At 41.9% G+C, this 21,347-nt stretch overlaps 1 protein-coding gene across 5 annotated transcripts in view; it reads left to right on the forward strand.

The window, feature by feature from the left end:
* COL22A1 (collagen type XXII alpha 1 chain) overlaps positions 1-21,347 on the forward strand; it is a 220,934-nt gene that overhangs the window by 194,281 nt on the left and 5,306 nt on the right. For 4 of the 5 annotated variants that reach the window (XM_057429782.1, XM_057429784.1, XM_057429788.1 and 1 more), the window contains 16 exons: positions 1,742-1,855; positions 2,020-2,073; positions 4,142-4,195; positions 5,027-5,080; positions 6,646-6,699; positions 8,083-8,136; positions 8,951-9,004; positions 10,048-10,101; positions 10,709-10,753; positions 11,636-11,689; positions 12,667-12,720; positions 15,149-15,202; positions 17,791-17,862; positions 19,924-19,959; positions 20,220-20,264; positions 20,563-20,742. In XM_057429782.1, coding sequence (XP_057285765.1) covers positions 1,742-1,855; positions 2,020-2,073; positions 4,142-4,195; positions 5,027-5,080; positions 6,646-6,699; positions 8,083-8,136; positions 8,951-9,004; positions 10,048-10,101; positions 10,709-10,753; positions 11,636-11,689; positions 12,667-12,720; positions 15,149-15,202; positions 17,791-17,862; positions 19,924-19,959; positions 20,220-20,264; positions 20,563-20,742 — 1,032 coding nt within the window. Of the gene's footprint in view, positions 1-1,741; positions 1,856-2,019; positions 2,074-4,141; positions 4,196-5,026; positions 5,081-6,645; positions 6,700-8,082; positions 8,137-8,950; positions 9,005-10,047; positions 10,102-10,708; positions 10,754-11,635; positions 11,690-12,666; positions 12,721-15,148; positions 15,203-17,675; positions 17,863-19,923; positions 19,960-20,219; positions 20,265-20,562; positions 20,743-21,347 lie in introns of those variants that run through there. The other variant, XM_057429787.1, reaches the window with a different exon arrangement.

Genomic DNA, 21,347 nt, shown 5'->3' on the forward strand with positions numbered 1-21,347 from the left:
GACTGTATGTTTGATTCAGATGAAATCCCACCTGTGGTGGGAAAGTGTCAGAGCTACAAGTGCAAAAGGTGCCTTTAAATACTCTGTCAAAGCTTGAAACTTGCAGGCCTCCTACTTGCACTGGTACTGGGACACTGGAGCACATGCTGGAGATCAAAATCCTTTTACCGTCCCCAGCAGTGAAATGACCTAGAAAGATATTTAGAACATGGTGTACATTACAAAGCTCTGAGCCTTTTTTCCTCTTTGAGGCATGCATTCCCAAGGAGCAACAAACATTGTCCAGTTGTATTGCCTAAGCCAAAAACTGGAACCCGTTTTAATGAAATGCCTGATTTTTCATGTATACATTCAACAGTGACCGGAGCAGTTTTGAAGTGTGGGTGCAGTCAATTTGCATAGTGCATTTGAAAGGATGCAGGTGATCAACCCCAAATGCACCCATGTTTCAAAAGTGATGATCTCTCTGTCTGCTTTTCCTCTCCATGAAGGGAGTTGTTGTCTGGGAAATAAGTCAGTATCTGATAGCTGTTATTGCAATATCTTTACAGATTTAAATGGGCTGAGCTGGGACATTCTTAAGCAATCTTGGGACATGGCAAGAAATCCTTTCTTATTGATTAGAAGAAACTAAAACTAAAAAATCACCTGGTTTAGCCAACCCCATTTACAAAATGTGCCTTTTAATTTTGCCACTGTAAAATGGCTTCAGTGAAGAGCTGTCGGTCTTAGGCAGCCAAGTGATTTTTCGGGAGGTTTCACTGTATGGTATTGTTTGGGATTTCTGATCAGGACAAGACTAAGAGAATGATTCTTGAGTATAGAATGCCATTTTGATGTTCCTTTGGTTTTGTGCTTTGATTATGTTACAGTTAAAAACACTTGTATGGCTTGCATATTCTTTCTGCTTGGTATTTTTTCATTCTACACTTGGTACAGGTCTATATAAAGCAACACCTTGAAATCCCAGATGAAACTAGGGCTCTTGGTTTAGGTGTTTCTCAGGTACTTATACAGTAAGTAGATAAATATTCATGTAGGAACTAACACTTAGAGAGACAGTTTACCCCACAATTTTGCAATGGATCATTGACAGAATTGGGTGTTGGAACAAGTTCTCCCAACTCTCCACCTGATGATCAGTGTCTTCTGATGTACTGTCTTTTATAGACAGGATTTACTTCCCTTTTGCTGAAGGGAGTCTGAAATGAAAATGTCATACTCAAAGTAATTCACTTCTTGAGGACAGTAGAAATGTAAAGACTACTGAGATGATGCTTCAGAAAGTACAAGAGGGAGGGAGGGAGTAAATCTCCATGACAGAATTTGGCCAGGACACTGTGGCATTTTCTTGGTCTTCACAAACTCCATCAGAGGAGTTCTCCTTGGCCATGCTAGCTGCTGAATACAGTTTCTTTTGCAAAACACCCTTCTGACATTGTACTGCACCTAACAACCCACCCTCTGAGCAGTAGCGTAGCTTTCAGACTCATGTACACACAGTTTTCTAGTAGTCATGTAGCTTTGAAACAAAGTTGTTCTTGATAGTCTTGCTTTGCAGTTCTCTGAAGTCCCCCTAGGAAGACCTTTTCCTTGGTTTCTTAATCCTGGATGATCAGTTAGGACCTGTCCAACTGGAACTGATAGGAAACAACCCATGTGAGCATGTGTGAGTTCAGCTGCTAACCCCCACTCTGCTCCACAGTGTATTACTAATTTCTTTCCCTGTGTTCTCTGCTAGGATGTGTGTGCTGAATGCCCTCCTGGCCCACCAGGATTGCCAGGCATCCCAGGTTTCAAAGGTGATAAAGGTCTCCGAGGACCACCAGGGAGAGACGGCCAGGATGGGAAAGTGGTAAGAGAGCTGGGGAAGTGACCATGTCTTGGACATGTTGTAACCTTGTTTTCTTATAATATCTTTAGATGTTTGGGATTTTTTTGTCAACAACCTATTAAATATTTTTTAAATGTTTGTAGAGTCAATGGACTGAACTAGTGTTTACCTCTTCTGCATTGCAGGGGAACGCTGGTCCCAGAGGTCCTGCAGGCCCACCTGGGCTTGATGGCCCAAAGGTTAGCCGGTTTTCTTCAGCTGTCTAATGAACACTTATTTGTGACTAATTATTACACTGTAGGATCTTGGTAACATCCGTCTCTGTAAAGGGGTAGGTCTGGCCTGTTGGGTGGACCCTGTACTGGCAACTCACTGGAATGCCACATGAATGCTGAACTGTACAGCTCCTCACATGAACACTGTTTCCCTTAAATAGTGGCTTCTATTATCCCTTTGGTCACACAGACACACGTGAAGGGCCTCATTCTTGATGTTAATTTTCATTATATCAGTGTGCTGTTGACATATAAGTACTTAGAAGTAAATCACCTCACCTAAATCAGGTGAAGAGGAAATTAAAGGCTTGGCAGTAGCTCCCCTGCCTGTTCCACTCCTCTTTGAGTCCTATATGCTTGAACCATTTAAATTAAGGCTGGTTCAATGGGTTGCTGGGCTCCCTACACACTATCTGTCATGGCGATTTTATCCATGGATTCTGCTACCTTAACACGCTATAGGAAGAATTCCTTGTTTCAGCTTCAGACTAATGGTCTAAGGCACAGGCCAACATAAAACTTCTGATGTCTGAAGCATTCCAGTAATGACGCTTTTCAAGCCTGTTCCATGCAGAGGTCTGTCATCAGTCTGCTCACAATGCCAGAGCCTGGTCACAAGCAAAACCTTTACAACTACTTAATGTGAAATAAATCAAAACAAATCAATGAGGGGAGAGTTAAGGTGATTTCATGACGGGCCACAGTTTCAGTCTTCCCTGCATTACTGTTGTACTGTCTAAAATAGCTTCTGCTGGTTTAACATCATTGTATTTGCACTTATTAGAGTGTAGGACAAGCTAATAGAGATTCATGAATTCATTTTATATCTTGTAATTAAAATTGTGTTGGGGAGAGCAATAGAGTCTCAAAAGTAAATATAGGGTTGATCAAAATGGAAGTATGTTCTGGGATAAAATTTGCAGAAGACTTAGTAACCCATAATGACAATAGCTGGCAGAAAAGCCAAGCAGCCTGAAACATCCCATGTCTGCTGCTCTCTTATATGCTGTAAGAAAGCAGAAATTTGGGCAGATTGGATGTTTAGATGAAGTAACCAGAACCGTTTTTAAACTGTACATGTTCATAAAATAAATTAATTGATAGCCTAACTCCTATTCAGTGAAAAGGCAGATTCACAGAGTTTGTAAATGTTAAAAGAAAATATTTTAAGACCCCTGCAAAAGTGCAAACACAGTCTTTATGACTTCTTTCTAAATACATTAGGCAGATCCTTGCAGTGAATGACTGTACCTTCGAAGACGTAGTATATTGTCCTTACCAACACCATCCAAACTAGTATGGGGTCCCATTTTGAAATAGAACGGTAACCTGCAGATATTTGGTCCTGAGCAGCCTCATTCCTTCTGGCAACATGAATTAGGCCTCTTTTAATTAATAAATAGCAGCCCCTCTGTCCCCTACTTATCTCCTAGCTCTCACGCAGCAAACCAGAGTATTACTTCCATGGCCAGCAACTCATTAGTGCTCCATGTGAGACTCATCTTGCCTTACTTTAAGCATAGGTAATACATTTGAGCCTGTACAAGATGTACATTTGAGTTAGCTGCCTCTGTTGTGTTAGCACTAGGGAAGAGAGAGATTGAGAAAGAGGGGAGCACTTTCTGGGCATGAATTTTCTGACTGCACCTTAGAAACGCCATTTTTATTGTGGCTGTTTCTGAAGGGAGAGTTGATGACTAGCTCATACTGTTGGGTCAGATCTGATTTAGTGAAGTTCCTAACAACCTGTCTAATTTCTAAGGATGTGTAAGTCTTTTTCATGTCCATGAGACTACAACATAAAAAAAATGGGTTGTACTGGGTCTGCTCAAAGGCCATTCTTCACATATATTCCTGGCTCCAGCATTGGTAGTAAAAGTCTAGGGAAAAATTTAGAAGGAGGGCAAGTAAACTCAGCCCTAATTTATGAGTTTTATGCTCAAAAATATTCAAGTGCTTTATGAAATAGTTCAGAAAGCTGATAAAATACTGAATCTAAGTGACTTTCAATGGCTTTTTTTTTCATTATCAGGGTGCTAAAGGAGACCGTGGAATGACTGGGGATATGGGAGAAAAAGGTGAACAGGTAAAAAGAGAATTTTCTTTCCAAGTGCATTTACTGTGATTGTCCCTTCATGAATAACTCTTATGATGTCTGTAGAGGAGCATCCTTGTCGGAGGCAGGGAAGGAAGATGGGAGCTCTTCATCACTGATAAATCTCAAGTGTGCTGTGAGTGAAACTTTAGCAGTCCTCCACAAACTTCCACCCCTATCTCCAATAAAAGCCTTGTGTGATGTGTTTCATCACCTTTACATTGGATGCATTCAATTCTCTACATTACCTAACCCTTAGTCATTTCCCCAGATAATGCCTAAATGAGATCCTGGACATCAGGTGCCATTGGGTTGAAAAAGCCAGTTTCTATTTGTCTTAGAAGATGATTATTCTATAATTGTATGAATGTAGGGATGACCTTTTAGGAGGGACTGAGATGCCACAGGAAAGAGAATGGTCTAAATTAAAGCAAACTTTTATAGCTAATTTTAACAATGGTTATGTCAACAGTTTAAGGTGCAAACCAGCAACTCTTGAATGAGATTTGTAGAATATTTTAAGCAGGTTTGGTTTCCTGTCTGATTTCCTGCCTTGTACAATTCCACAGTATCTGTTCTCATCTTCCATTAGCACAGATTGAAGTACTTATTAGAAAAAGTACACCTTAAATATAACTATTTCTGATGTTCATGCCTTGAAAACCAAGGTTTTGTTTTAAACAACCATTGTTCTTTATTTCCTTATAATGAGCTTTCTGTGTATTGATTGATGTTACCTCACAATGTTCAAGCACCAGTTAGCTTTTAGACAACTAGAGATGTGAATAATGCATAAAGAAAGCCTCTGCTTTTGCTCTGCAGGGTCACCCTGGAATGCCTGGCTTCTCAGGGGCTCCTGGAAACCCTGGTCCACCTGTAAGTTGCTCTGGGACAAAGATTGGGCAACCTGGTATAGTGTGAGGCATCCCTGCCTATAGCAGGGGGTTGGAAATTGATGATCTTAAGGTTCTTTCCAACCCAAACCATTCTGTAATTCTGTGGTTCTGTACCTTCCTTTGTAAAGGTGGTTGCAAGCTCCATGTGGAAGAAAGGACCATTCCCATCTGTCTGTGCATTGCATTTGCATTTTCCAGTGGGTTCCTAATGATCCCCTGAGTGTCATAGTTCCCCACTCATGATAACTGTTATTTAATACATCAACCACTTTTCACTGATTGCTTCAACATTCTCTGTAAATTAATGTTAATCTTCACTCACGCTATACAAGACAATGATGATGAAATCTCTTCCACAGGGACTACTTAGTATGTGTATAGGTGTTTTTTTATATGTGGAATAAATTGGCAGGCTAGAACTAGGAGATCTTAAGAGTATTATAGTTCTCAATTTTACACAGTGGTATGAGACTGGATTTTCTCCATTTTTCATATCCTGCAGTTTACTTTTGAATTAATAGGCCTTTTACATGTGCTCCTCTCCACCACAGTCATCCTTGTTCTTTGCTCTACTCTTTTCACTAAAACAACTGTGCTTCTTCGTATTTAAAAAGGGATTACAGTGCAGGAGCAGGGCTGAAATAACTTGGCTGTCCTGGTTTTGATATCACTGCTTACACCCTCCAAGAGCCAGGACTTTTCCTGAGTGAAGGAGTTTTCTTTCCAAACTGCTTTCCTTTGCCCACACTCATCACTACTCATATTGCTGCTTACTGTGCAGTTTGGCTCTGCCATGCTGAGGGTGTGCAGCCTTCATCTGTTCTGGGGATCAGCACAGTCTCGTCAAAGCTGAATTTATACTTCACTGACTAAATGACAGGAAGTACCAGAAAAGAGGATTAGATTAAAATCCTGTTTTCAGACTGCGGCAGTGCCTAAAGGATGCTGAATGCTTTGCCACTGGCACAACCTGTGGACCTCTTTTTGCACTCCTGAGAGCACTATTTCAAGACAAGCTAATAACACAGACACATTTATTGTGTCTGTATTAACCTCATACTGCCACAGCCATAGGGTTATTCCAGTCAGATTGAAACACTTAAAATTGTCCCATGTGTCCCTCTAGTCAAAGGAAATGTGCAAGGTAAAACCAAGCCTGTCAAAGCAGACCTCAGTGTGGTATTCCTCAGATACTTTTCTGCAAGTTTTGCTGACTTTTCACTTTGCATTGCTCTGTGGCTCCAGCAGTTTGCCTGCCGTAAAGCGTGCTTCAAACTGCTCTTCAAAGTTATTTTTACATCACAAGATTGGCTTTTTCCTATTTGTCCCCTATTTTCAGAAGGAAGGGCCAGGACCAAACTCAAATATCTGACTATTTCTGGCTTTGGGGGCTGATTCAATGAGAGGTTAGCACTGCTTTTCTGTGATGAATGATGGAATTAATGCTGAACTGAGTGAACTTCAGTGTTGCCAGCTGTGGTAGGGAGTGTGCTGAAAACTGTACAAAATGTGTTAATCACATTGTTTCTGTTTTATTTTGTTTAGGGCCCAGATGGAGCACCAGGACCAATAGGACCAGCAGGAAACCCAGGAGACACAGTAAGCTCTAAACTGTGTGTTTCACCACCACCTTCAGCTATATTTAGCTTTTAGAGGTAAAGCTGAGCTGGAAATCATATAATGTCCTTTGCAAGCTCCCCAAAACATTCAGCCTGAATCAACTCTATGCTTGCAAGTAAGACCTCCACAAATAACCACAGATTACTCTGGTCCTACAGTTTTGTTTACTCATCAAATGAAATTCCAGATTAGCCAGAGCATAATCCAGCTCATGGGACCTCTAATGAGGTTTCTATTACCTGACTTTCCTTGCTGTTAACACCCCTTCATCTCTAGAAAAGGATGACTAAATGTATTAGGATGCTTCGTGACCCAGGCCAAGACTTGAACTCTGTGTGGAGATTGTCAAAATGAAACCAGCAACTAAGGATGCAAAGAAAAGCAAAAAAGGATGTCACAGCACAGACTGTTGAGATGCAAGGACCTGAGAACATTCCCTGGCACCACTGAAAATACCAGTATAGATAAAACCCTTGAGAAGTCTATGAAGAATTTTGCTATCACTCTTCCATTTGAAGGGTTCTCAGATGCTACTTTATGGATACTCAGATCCTACTTTATGGATACCATGGATCCTACTTTATGGATACCTTACCTACTTTATGGTAATGCATCAGAAAACCCTAGGAGGGACAAGTAATCTGATTGATGTTAAATTCGGTTTGGAAAGGAAAAAAAATTAACCTTCCCTGAATAGCCCATGCTGTTGAGCTGGAACAGTTTAAGACTCTGTAATTCTGTCATTAATTTTTAGAACAGGTCTAGAATGAGCAAGATGCCTTTTGCAGATCCATTTCAACCTGAACTTCATAATAAGTGAACAATGGTGGTCCTTCTGATGGCTGATATAAAATCAGTGAGCAGTCTTAACAATGTGGCCAGAGACTACATGGACAAGCTGGCTGAAGTACCCTTTCTCTTCATGATCAAGTTGAGACACTGTGAAAGACCTTGATGCTACAGTCCAGTCCTGTAAAGGGATGTTTTGGGACTGTCAGCAAAGCACTTCTTATAACTACTGATTTGATAGGTATAAAATATAGATCTTTTACTTCTTGGCTGGACACCTCATGCAGGAAGTTAAGGATTAAATATAATAATAAATCAGAAAAAAACAAAACCAGTGATTTCAGTGGTTTCTCCATCTGTAACAACTCGTAACTAGTACTGGGTGTTTCATGTGAAAAGAAAGCCCTCCGATGTAAACTAGAAGGAATCCAAGGAACTTCATACTATGTGACATGGGCTGCAAGACCTGCTTCTCACAGCTGTCCATTGTCAAACTCTGTATTTGATAAATCTTCAACAGATGGAAGCATCTGAGCAGCTTGCCTTGACCCACAGTGCTTGTTTTCTTTCCAGGGTAAAGATGGCCCTCCAGGCCCACAGGGCCCACCAGGATTGCCTGGACTTCCAGTGAGTTCTATTCAGCTCCTTCTAGATCAGTATTTTATAGGTTTAAACACATAGGCATGTAAAACACATAGGTGTGTAAAACAAAGAGGTGACATTTTTGAGGTGCTTTGAAAGCTATGTATACTTGTAACGGCATCTGTCAAGTTGATGCTATGCCCTTGGTCCAGGACAGTGTAAAAGCTGTATTTGATCACTTCAAAGCTAAGTGCTAATTACCAACATGAATCAGGTCTGTTCCTCATCTGCCTCTTAACTGGAAGAAATACTCTTTAAATGCAGAGCACATAAATCAACTAATAGCTCCAGTGTAAGGGCACGAAAATCAGAGATTGGAATACTATCTTTATCTGAATTCAGTCAAAATAATTCCTTTGAAATAACTCAAGATCAAGTGCATCTTGGGCACAGACTGTGTATTATTACAGTATTTATGGGGGGGGGTGTGGGGGTGTGGGGGTGTTAATCTGTCATATAGATTGGGCCAGAGCTATTTCTAGTGTGAAGCAGCCTAGCTGAATGAAGATAATGGCATTCTAATGATTTAGAACAGCTCTCCATGGAATCCTGTTTTAAGCTGTTGGAGTGCTCACCTGGCTAAGAAGGAGGAAATCCCTTACACTTGCCATACTAGAAAAGTAAACAGTTTGTGCTGTTTCAGTGGTGTATTGAGAAGAGGTATATGGCTGAGCTATAGAAATAGGATAGGTTTTGGAGGGGTAGGCAAACTTAAATATGCCATGTGGAAGCAGAATTGTCACTGTAAATATTCCTTATCAACTCCTTCCTTATACCCTGTTTTGCATTTCATTCACAGGGCATTGCTGGGAATGATGGCAAGGATGGCAAGCCAGGATCTCTTGGGGAACCGGTAATGTAATGCAAAACTGTTTTGCTCAGGCAATCAGAGCCTGCATCCAGTTATTGTTTTTGGAGCTGCTATCCATGGATTCCTCAGGGAGGGCAGGGAGCCTGTTTGCACATCTTCTTTTAACACCAGGACTAAATTGTCTTGAGCGATTTATAACAGTCACACACTTGCAATCTTGAAAAGAAACTGGGTTCTTTTACTTTTACAGCTACCATAAATACACTAAAACTTAGTGATTCCACTTTTACAGCTACGGTAAATATTGTAGAGGAAGAAGGTTGTCTGGTGCCATTAAACCTAGTGATCCATTTTTTAAGTAGAAAATTATGGGGCATAGAAAGTTTAGAGGAGGTGTCCTTACAGAAGCCTTTTCTCAACACTTCTGTTGTCCAGCATGAGAGGGTTTATATTTTACTTTGCTTAGTCTGTACTTGTGTTTGCTGAGGGGAAAAACAGATGAGCCATGAAGTTGTTAGCCAAAAGGAACTGTTAATAAATTGGGCAATGAAAGTTATTCCTTGCAACTGTGTTTGTTATATGAAGAATATGCTTCCAGTATCCAGCATTGCCAGCCTCCTTCTGTGACTTGTCAAACAGGAGTTATTAGTTCTGGGAAGAGCCAAGTTCCCAGTCATTAGGATAATGGGTGCATGGAGCTGTGCATGTCACAGCAGTTTCAGACAGTTGTGTGTTTGCATTGAAACACCTGATTTCTACATGTAGATGCTGATTTTGTATGCTCTAGGTATTGATGCAGTTCTGTGAATTACCCATCATTAAAACACTGCAAAGGGGCACCAATCCAAAGGTGTAAGCTACCTTTGAACCTCAAAGGCTGTGTTTGTGGCAGTGCAGGTAGAAGTATGTATGGGAATTTACCACTACTGTCTTTCTTTCATGCTCAGACTCCAGCACTGCTGGAGAAACGCTGGGCAATCACAGTCCTCAGTGCTGTTAAATCTAAGGGAGAAGAGTGAGAGGTTTCCAACAACAGAGAGATGGACCTGAGATTCTCCTAACATGAATGTGATTGTTTCCCATAGGGAAAGCCTGGAGAACCAGGTCTTCCAGGCCAGGAGGGTGCCAGAGGCTTACCAGTAAGTACTGATCTGAAGGGCTCAATCTAGTCACTCTTCTATACTGTATTTGGGAAACTTTTGGTGGCCAGATGAGCTCCTTTACTGATGCAAACACATAACCAAAGAGCTGGTCTAGCTGCAAATAGTCATGGCATTGTGACTGAACAAATAAATAAATGACCACAAAAAAAAATCCAACACAGGCATTTCCATGTCCTTCACAACTGGAGAACAGTAGGTCCCTTATCTAGAAGTTAAATCACATAACTTCATAACACCCCTTCTAACAGAAAGCATAGCCACAGCTGTAGCCCTTGTGTTCTGTTATGTGTCCTCTGAAAGGATGGGAACAATGAAAGTTAGGGTTAAATGATTTATTAGCTGCTCACACCAGGAATAGACACACTATAGTCTTGGTCTTGCAGCCTAAGGAGCTGTAGAAAGCTCCTCCTGTGATGTAGCCCTTCTTAATCACTCCCTGGGACATTGCAGCTCCATGCTGACCAGTCCACTGTAATCTTAGGCAAAATTAGGAAGCATATTAAGTGAACATTCAAGATAAAGTTTTCTTAGTGTTTCATGTGTCACAGTAATGGATAATTATTGATTTCATTCTCTTTTGTAGGGTTTCAAAGGACAAAGAGGAGATACAGGTCCTCCAGGACCCCGGGTAAGTAATGTGTACCTCATACATGTTGTTTTGGAGAAAGGCTGTTTTCGACCATGAGCCACATGCCCATGGCATAAAATCACAGCAGCTGGCTTCATTCCTCTGCTGGAGTTGTAATTTCAGGTAAGATGATGCTGATGGTAGAGCTGAGTCCTCTGGTGCTCCCCTTGAGATAGTCCTTTGTGAGGAATTTTCAATGATGCTCCCATACCACATTCCTCTGGTACAGATGCTGGCATATACAAGGTGAGGAACCCTACTGCACTTGTTGGAGAAGTATAAGCACTCCTCCAAAAATGCCTAAGAAGTGCAAAATAAGTTCAGAAACAAAACTTATAGTAACGAGTATAGAAATGTCTCTAGTCCTTTTACTTAGTTGCCTGTGGATCATAACACTCAAAACTCAAACCCCAAAACTTCCTGCATGAAGTGTTGGTCCCCTCTCTGTTCTGAGTGAAACAATACTAAAAGCTCTTGGTGTACAAATTGGATACAAATCTGAATGTTCTTCTGCCTAATTCTGGCTTTTTACAGAGAAATAACATGCTCTGCTTGCAGGAGCTTAGCTAAAATATCTAGTGCTGGAGTTCCTCATTGTGGTAGTTTCTATATCAGGAATAGGCTGGTATCTTCATGACTGCACAAGCAGTAGCAGATATTCTGGAAAGCAATGTACTACCTTGTGCATCATTTACAGAAGGTGCTTCTGAGTAATGTTTATGACTTGTGTGTCACATACGATGAACAAGGCTCCTGCTGGCTTTAAAAAAGCTTTCCAGGAGCTCAGTCCAATATTGCAGAAACCCCTTGACTCTTACAGTGGTGTTACTGGTCTGCCTTTGACCTTGAGCTGAAATCTCTTTCCTTTCTGCTGAATTACAGGGGGAGCCAGGTGTGATAGGCCCTGCTGGTCGTGAGGGGCCACCAGGGAAGGATGTAAGTGTACCATTTCAAACAGAAAATAATCTCCTTCTGCCTGACAAATGAAGATTTTAATTCACAGTGACCCTGACCTAACCCAGCTGCAGAAACTGCAATAAAGGGTGAATTATTGCAGCAGTGCACAGGGAATGATTTGTGCAAAGACTGTGAGGGTAACGAAGAATTTGAAGGCCTTTGTCTCTGCTCAGCTGCTGGCACTTAAATGTCAGCTATGTCTTTGGAAAAGCAGAGAAAGCTGAATTGTTTGAATCCCAGGCTGTGCCACATAACCATGGAGCTGCTTTCTGCCACCCTTCTCTTAGCAGTGCTTCATCCTACAGGTCCCACTGGGCCAGGTTCTGTCACGCTTCCTCTATAGAAGCTGAGCCTTACTGAGTGCATAGCTCCATTGAAATATGTGAAATACCCATGGAATAAGATGATGCTGCTCAGATAGAAGAGAAATGGTACAGACAGATCCTGACAGTACTGGGGTCAGATGCAGTCACATAGCCCAGTCCTGGGAGAGTGCAGCTGACGTGGGATCCTGCAGCAGTTGCTGAGCAATGTGCCATTGCCATGGGACTTGGGAAAGTGGTTTCTCACTTACACCTCCTTGTACCACTGGAAAACTGTTGTGCTGTAGTTGGTAGCCTACAAAGTCAAATGGAAGACAGACCTAAGGAAACCCTTCAGAGAAGACAGAAGCAGGTCTTAAGCCTCCCTCAAGAGAGAACATAATGGTCAATCTTGAGAAGTACTGGAGAATCTCTGTCCTTATGAAATCCAGCTTCAAGATAACCTGATAATAATGGGTCTGCCTGTAATCAGACAGTATTCAGTAACAGATGTTGAAAATTTAACGTAGTGAGACTCCTTTAATGCTGTTTCCCTTAATTTGTGTGCAGTGTGATTTAATATTTTCAAATGCTTATTTGACTGCCTGCATATCAGATCTTTCTTACTCACTAGAATACTGTTATTCACTGCAGGGTGATACTGGCCCCATAGGACCACAGGGCCCTCGAGGACCCAGAGGGCAGCCGGTGAGTTTTCTCTCCTGACAAGATGTTTCTGGAGGTACACTGTGTATAGTGGGAATGTCCTGCAGTCCAGACTTCTGGTTTGGAAGAAGAGTCTTCAGCAAGATTCTTCGGTAACATGGTCTAGTGTGAAGCACCCCTGCCCATGCCAGGGGGTTGGAACTGAATGATTTTATGGTCCTTTCCAACTCAAACCATTCTATGATTCCATGATTAAAACACATCACTTACTTTGAGAAAGACAAAGCAGAATGACATTACTAGAAAGTGATGCAGACTTAGTGCAGTGGAGTGATGACTAGGTGGGAAGACTGACTAGGTTGCTGACTAGGTGGGAAGAACTGTTTAATGGATTTTGCCAGGACTGCAGTGTCAGAAGTGCTTATCACACACACACACGCACACACAGTATGTTAGAGATTGGAAGGGACCTCGAAAGATCATCTAGTCCAATCCCCCTGCTGGAGCAGGAACACCTAGATAATGTTACACAGGAATGCGTCCAGGCGGGTTTTGAATGTCTCCAGGGAAGGAGACTCCACAACCTCCCTGGGCAGCCTGTTCCAGTGTTCCGTCACCCTCACTGAGAAGAAGTTTCTTCTCAAGTTTAAGTGGAACCTCTTGTATTCCAGTCCTGGCTCTGGCATCTCATTTGCTTCTCACATGGCTTCAGTTTTTGAAGTCAGACACTAATTGTAAGTGCCCAGGTTGAGGTATGTGGGATCCAGTTGTGACACTATTCATTTTTGTAATGCTTTCTGTATTTTTTTCTGGGAAAAACTCAACCCCCAACAGAATTTTAGGAATAATATTGTTTAATTAAACACCTGTAGAGTTTAATTACAACTTCAGTGGAGAAACTGCACTTTAGTTGACATTTCAGAACGTGTCAATTGGGATGGCTGAAAAATTACTTTTGTTAATCCCACTATCTTTTCAGTTGTCTTGTTCCGAATTTGAATGCAGGTCTTTAATGATAAATTTTGAATTTAATTTGAATGCTGAACCCAGGCACATCCTTAATATGTTGCAATTGGTAATTTATTTTTCCTCCTAGCAAGACCTGCTAGTGAGACAGATTCTACAACATAATCAGGGCAAAAATGCTGATTCAGCCAGCAATGCCAGGAGCTGGAGCGGCAGATCCCTCTGAGCTTAGGGTAGGAGTTTAAATAAGACTGCAGGAACATATGGAGAGCTCCTGTGTCTACTTTGTAGTTTATCTCATTATTCCTGTACTGCTGGCATCACTCGCTAACGTGTCATGCCCCTGCACAACACTAGCAATGGATAAAAAGATTTGAGGAGACCTAAACCATTGTAACTCGAGGGCACATCCTTCTTTGGAGAAGAGATACCTGGGGTTTGCATGTGGGAGAGCAAAGTATCAGTTTCTCTTGATTTTCCACTGCTTTGTTTCTTAAAGACCCATCCCTGGCCGTGTTCAAGGCCAGGTAGGACAGGGCTTGTAGCAACTTGCTCTAGTGGAAGGTGTCCCTGCCCATGACAGGGGGCTGGAACTGGATGAGCCTTAATGTCCCTTCCAACACAAACCAGTCTGTGATTAACAACAAGGATGAGGCATGATTTTGAATATTGCTAGTATAAGGGGTGGTCTTTATGCCAGCTCCAATGCAGGGAAAAATATCTCTGTATGGTGAGTTGGGAGGAGAGAAGAGCAGGCTGCAGAATTTCATCTCACCAAATTTTAGTTAGCGTAGATGGTCAGCTCAGCTACTTTGATAAGGAAGAATGGGAAACGGGTCTTCTTAAAGGACAATTTAGCTCATTCTGAGTTGTCTGGTATCAGATGCCTCAAAGTTTTCGAATAAATGTTTTTCTCCATTCCCCAAAAGAGGGGAAGCCTGAGATGATTAAAAATAGGTGCCTGGCCTCTGGGCCCTGATTCAAATGGTAGCCCTGAGAAGAGGATGGTTATTTGCAGGGTCTACCTCAGTCACTGGAGCAAAGAGGTTTTCTAATACAGGAAGGTGCTGGGTGACTTGGAGATAGTCATCAGTGCAGAGGACTTTAATATTGATCAGTGAGTAGCCAACAGGTGTTTCAAACATGGACTAAAGGGGCTTGTCTGACCACTGGTGGCTTATAGCTGCCATAGTGGGTGGTTCCAACCACCCAGGAGGATGCTGCATATGATAGCACTAAGGGTGAAGAACAGGAGGAGGAATGATGATTTGGTCATCTTCAAACTAGGGTTTTGGGTCCACATGTCTCAATTTTTGCCCTGAGATGGGGTCACTCATGCCATCAGGGGTGCAGAAGCTGCAGGGTCAATTGGAAATAAGCATTCCACAGTCTGCCAAGAGAGGAGGTTGGACAATGGTAAAGAAATTCCTTCTGATGTAGCAGTAGGTGGATGTTTTTAATTGTAGTATGCATTACTTCAATAACCTTTTTCTTTATCACGTAGGGCAAGAATGGATCACCCGGATCTGCAGGAGAACCTGGCCCAGCAGGTAACCCAGTAAGTACCAAAAATGGAAACTCATGCAGCAAGCAGTTATGTCAAGGAGAGGTGACTGATAAAGTAAGGATGGAGTGGATTATGCATAGGTGCTCACCATCCCTGAAGTTTCCATGTCTGAAAATCACCGACTGGCCATGACACTGGAGGGGGATTGGCTATGTTGGACAGAGCCTTGGGTGACATGGTCTAGTGTGAGACATCCCTGCCCATGGCAGGGGTTTGGAAGTAGATGCTTTCCAAGATCCTTTCCAACCCAAGCCATTCTGTGATTCTATGATTCTGCATTCCTGGAATCATTTTTCCCAGCAAAAGTTCAGTGTTCACACACACAAAAAAAGGAAAAGATTGATTACCTGATGTGGAAAAAAAAAAAAAGATTGGCACGCCTCATCTTCACCAGTACATTTAATTTTGCCAAGCAGAGAGTGTGCAGCCAGCACAAGGAAGGAGAGGGCCTCGGGGAGATGGCAGACTGCCACTGAGGAATAGCAGCAGCAGAATAATCCTCCCCAGGCACCTGGGGAAAGAGCAGACAGTGGGTAGTAAACCAAGATCACGAAGCAGAATGAAATCTCCCCAGGGCCATCCTGTGTGGAAGAACAGTATGATAATGAAGAGCTGTAAGGAGGACAGTGAAGAATTGGTTTTGTTTTGATTTGTTTTCTTTTTTTTTCCTCTGTTCTGCTTCTGAAATTGTTCAGGATTCAGCAAATCCATGCAAATGTACCTCTGTGTCCAGTGGCATCTACTGCAGCACAGGGCTCTTCCCTCTCTCCATCTACTTAGCCATTACAGCTTGCTCGGCTGTTAGATTTAGACAGGAATAAAGGCATAGCAGGAGAAACCTGAAAAATCACAGCAGGACTTCAGCCTTCTTTGTGGCCCTTGAAATGCCACAAAGCAACTTCAGCCTTGCCACAGACTTGTGCCCTGAGCATGTATTGCTGTGCTGCAGGGATGTCTCCTCCTAAGTGGTGACAGAGAAACCAACACTATTCTGCATGTAGTGGTGACAACTCACATAGTGCAGGTGGGGCAGGATGGGTGCAGTTTCACAGCCCTTCTGCAGTCAAGAATCAGTGCTACAGCTTTTCTCCTTGACACAGCTTCTTCTTACCTTCCTTGGGACTACTGCCATTGCTTCTTACCCTGTGGATCCCTGCAGTTGCCTTTTCAATCTTCATTTCTTCTTCTCATCATGCTCACCCTGCTCCCATTTCCTGTTAGTGCTTTTTAGCTTTCTGTGTCTTTACCAGGCCACTTTGGATTTGGGATGCTCTGTGAGTGCCAAACGGGGGCTATGTTTTAATCATCATCATGTTATCACATTACCTAGGCAGCCAGTTAGTGACCTAGGGAGCTTACTGCACACACACAGAACTACAGCAGTCTCTGCTCCAGAGGATTTAGAATCCAAAAATAACACAGGAGATTGAAAAAGGATGAAGTCAGATGGATGAGAAAGGAGAAACAATGAGGCAGTGTTGGTCAGCAGAACAGACAGTCATCTCCATCAATATCTTTCTCTGTCATTAAAATGAATCCTCTCCCTTTCATAAAGCTTATTATAGGAAGTATTTCCTTGTGCTGTACATGAATCCATTTATTTGCAGCCATGTCTGGAAACACACCAATTTGTTTCACAATGTGACAAGCCAATATGTTATTTGGGAAAAAAAAAAAGAGAAGCAGGAAAGGTTATCACGGCAATCAGGGTTTCTTTTCCACTTTCACCATTGCTGACTTGTAATGAGAAGGTAAAACCTGCCAGGAACCTTCCCCTTTTGCATCTACTATTTGACAGTTCCTATCCCAATCCACAGTGCATTCATGCTTAGCACTGCAAGCAGCAATGTTGCCCAGCCCCTGAAATCTCTTTGGGCTAATTGCAGTCTCAAAAGCCCTGTGTTTTATGCCTGTCCATTGGTGCTCACTTTACACAAGACAGGCTTAAAATAGAGACAAGATTTACTCTAAGAAGAAAAAAGGGGACATGTTCTGAATTAGAAGGCTAGGGGCAAAGCTGTGAAAGAAAAGGTTAAAATAAAAGTAAAAAAAAACATTATCAGAAGTGTATGTGAAATGGTCCTGTATCATGAACTGCTATTTAAACTGCCTTGATCTGTAAGAAGAAGGGATACTTGGGTAGAATATCACAAGAGATAAGGCAGACATGTTTTAAATTGAATCTGGAAATAAAGGCTGTCTGTTGCTTGTATTCCCATGTTTGAGCAGAATGACCACCTCACTGTTTCCCTGTCATTGCCCATCACAACATTTCCACTCTGTAACATCAATTTATAAACCATGCCAGGCCAAAACAGCCGCTGAACACACCTCCAGCCACTCTGTAAGTGTCGCTTCATTTTCATCTTTTCAACAGGGACCCCACATAGCTTATTAATAATGCAAGCATATGGTGTTGGCAGTCTGCTTTTCTAAGTGACTTTGTTCTTCCTTTCCTTGTCAGTTTTGGGAATCCTGCTGCTACAGTGAAATTTCCCAGTTCCAATATACCTGTAAATGCATGCTCTGGAAAAGAGATGTTGGAGAAACTCTAGTGTCTGTCTCATTTCTGTCCTAAGGGTCCCAAAGGAAATAAAGGAGAAAGTGGCAACCCAGGACTACCTGGCTTCATAGGACCCCGAGGACCACCTGTAAGTATGTCTGAGCATGGATTAGACCTATTAGACCTGCTTTTAAATGTTACATTGATGAAGATGGGACATGATCATCTTTAATGAGGTAAAAACACATAAGCAGGAGATGCAGTGATCCTGAAGCCATACATTTTTTGCTTCCAAAGGAAACTGGACTGCAAAACCAGCATTTACATATAGCCAAACATCCTTAATCTCATTTACTGTCCTGGTACCTGTCAGTCAGCACTGCTGATGTGTGCATTCATTGGAGTGTTTCAATAGTCGACTTCATATGGGTATGGCGTATTTAGGTTCTCAGACTATATCTCTACTTGAACCCTAAATGAGGTAAATGGGGAAATTTTAAGTGCGGATGATAATACAGCTATTTCTGACATTTGCTATTCCAAGCAAAACTCTTTTGTTACCAGCAATGGACGTACATTGCAATTAAAGCGTTCCTGTATCTCCCAAACTGATCTACAGTAATAATTACACACCTGAAAAGATCACAGCCTTGAAATCCTATCTCTTTAGCCCTTCCAAGGCAAGTAAAATGTGTTTCACTTCACTAGAAGGATGGAAAGGGTGAATGTTGGGTAAATAGTTTTATTTCTCGCTCTGTTGTAACTTACGATATTTAAAAGGTTTTCATGTGAATCTGGCAGAGTGGAATCTTCCACAGGATGATTCTCTTTTCTTTGTTCATTTTTTATGGTTGGAAAGGGAGTTTTGTGGTGAAAAGAAGAGAAAGAAATATTTCTCTGGAAAATTATTTTAAATCTGCAAATGTGGTGGCCATTAAAAACTGAAATGGCCCAAAGGAATGCTCGAGTGAGTGTGATGCTGCCTGATTTGGAGCTGATGTGATCACACGTCTGTGATTGCTTACATTACTTATGCATACATCTATATATGTAAGCACTGCTGAAGATCTTATATGTGTTACCAGCTTATGGGGAAAAATACCTCCTGATGCACATTACAGATATGATCACGTGTGTGAGTTGCAGCAGAATTCCAATATCTGAAGAATGCTGGAGAGGGACTCTTCCTCAGAGACTGTAGTGATAGGACAGGGGGTAATGGGTTCAAGCATAAACAGAGGAGATTTAGGTTAGATATAAGGCAGAAATGCTTCCCTGTGAGGGTGCTGAGGTGCTGGCACAGGGTGCCCAGAGGAACTGTGGCTGCCCCATCCCTGGCAGTGCTCAAGGCTAGGTAGGACAGGGCTTGGAGCAACCTTCTCTAGTGGAAGGTGTCCCTGCCCATGGCAGGGGGTTGGAACTGGATGAGCCTTAATGTCCCTTCCAACACCAAGGATTCTCTGATTCTATGAGTCTTTCCATTCATGCTATGGGAAAGTGGGCAGAATTTTGACAGTAACTGGCTTGATGATTGTTTTGCTTTATTGGTGCACTTCAGGAAAGCAGTGACATTGATTTCATTGAAAGGCTAAAATTCAAATTGTATTGGTTAATTATCTCATTATAAATGCAAAGTATAGAAAAAATCCTAATAATAATTGTTCAAATTGAGGTTTTTTAATACAGTTCTGAAACGCAGGCAAGCTTTCAGGCTCAAACTTGCTTTATCACGGACTCAGTATGCATTACCTCAGCTAGTGTAATACAAGATGATACCTCTACTTACAAAATTGATTTCCTTTACATGTTATGGGTGAACCACTGACAATGCTTAAGCTAAACCAGCCCAAGTAAAGTGTGTGAAGCTTTGTGAAATGTCTGTAAGAAAGAGGAACAAAATGTATTGAAAGAAGGAGCACACTTTCAAGGAAACATCTGTCCTGCACTCATTTGGTTTGATATAAATTCATGTTATTTACATTTACACAGTGTGCAGCTTTACTAAAAAAATCTTTCTAAATAGTAGGATGTGTCTTTCCAGGAATGACCTATAGCAGTGGGTTAAGGATAAATCATCCAAACATGCTGCTCTGTAGCAGAAACCTTGACCTCTAAACAGAAAGCAAGACTGGTAGTTATTAGGTAGGGCTTTTTCTGTTCCAACTCCTTGCAACGGGTGCTAAATTCATTCTCTGTATCTCTCTCTCAGGGAGAGCCAGGAGAGAAGGGTCCTCCTGGAAAAGAGGTAAGTTAAATTCCCAATTGTTTCAAAGTAAGGCTGGTGTTTTGGGTCTAAAACATCAAGAATGTGACCTAGGTTGCAACAAATTATTTTTTTTCTTGAATAGTTGATACTTGAGAGCAAATGGGGAGCTCTCAGGAATCTGTGGGACTGACAAAGAAATAAGCTTTCCCCAGGTCACAAAAATCACTGCAATGGCATGTGCTTTATTATTTACTGTTATTATGTATAGCTCTTTAAATCTCACCCTGATTTTGTTGCAGGGTGCACCAGGGAAAACAGGGGAAACTGGCTCCAAAGGAGAGAGGGTAGGTTGAAGAATGTTATTAGTTATTTCATTAGGTTGAAATAAAGAGAGCTATTTTGACTTAGGGGAAGGGGTCATTCAAGAGAGAAGTGTGTCCTGTAGGGATCTTTCACTCTTCCCACCTTCCCAGTCCTCTCTTTAATAATTCTATGTCAGTAATAATTTGTGGATCATTTGTAATGCACCAGATGTTGTATTCAGTAACTTTGCAAGCTCAGCTGTTCCTATTTTGCTGTGCTTGGTAGTGAGAAGTTTGCCTTTTATTTTGTGGTGGTAATGCTGTTTGGTTTTCACTTTAGGGAGAGCCAGGAATCAGAGGTGAAAAAGGCCCTCAAGGAGAAAAAGGCCCTCCAGGTGATCCTGGGATACCTGGTCACAAAGGCCATCCAGGACTGATGGGTCCCCACGGACCCCCGGGAGACACTGGGCAGGTTGGACCTCCTGGTCCTCCAGGACAACCAGGATTTCCAGGACCAAGGGTAAGATTGACAGAAAAGGGCTTTGTACAGTACGTGTATCACATATATGGTGTGTGATCAGAAAAGTACAGAAGATTACAGTAAGGCTCATAGGAACCAGAGCAAGTGTGTGTTAGGATAGGGAGGCACTGTTTCCATCTCTTGATACTACAACACATCTCAGGGAAGCGTCATGGGGATTGAACTTCAGGAGAGCTAAGCAATATCAACCTATAGCCAGGGCAGCCATTCCTTGGCATCTTATACCCCTAAAAGCCTAAATCAGATTCTTGTTACTATGGTCATGGGTCTGAAAAAGCTTCTTTCTATAATGATTTTAAACATTAAGCGTTTCATACAGAGACTTTATGCCTTCCCCTGCTGCTGGTTGTTATGAGAGACAGAACGCTGAGCTGTGGAAAGGTCACTGCTCTATTCCTGGAAATCCTGGAGCCAGCTCATCAGAATTCAAAAAATCCTATTTTACTTTAATATTCTCTCTCTCTTTTTTTTTTTTTGTCTCTAACGGGAAACAGTCTCACTACTGAGACTGCCTTAGGGAAATGTATCTAGAAGAATGAGAAATACTACCAGCATTAGTGAAGCCATTATGCCTATCCTGAGAA

The sequence above is a fragment of the Pezoporus wallicus genome, unplaced genomic scaffold (genome assembly GCF_028554395.1).
Source record: "Pezoporus wallicus isolate ANWC-B61680 ecotype Strahan unplaced genomic scaffold, APGP_CSIRO_Pwel_v1 contig_7545, whole genome shotgun sequence".
Classification (NCBI taxonomy): domain Eukaryota; kingdom Metazoa; phylum Chordata; class Aves; order Psittaciformes; family Psittacidae; genus Pezoporus; species Pezoporus wallicus.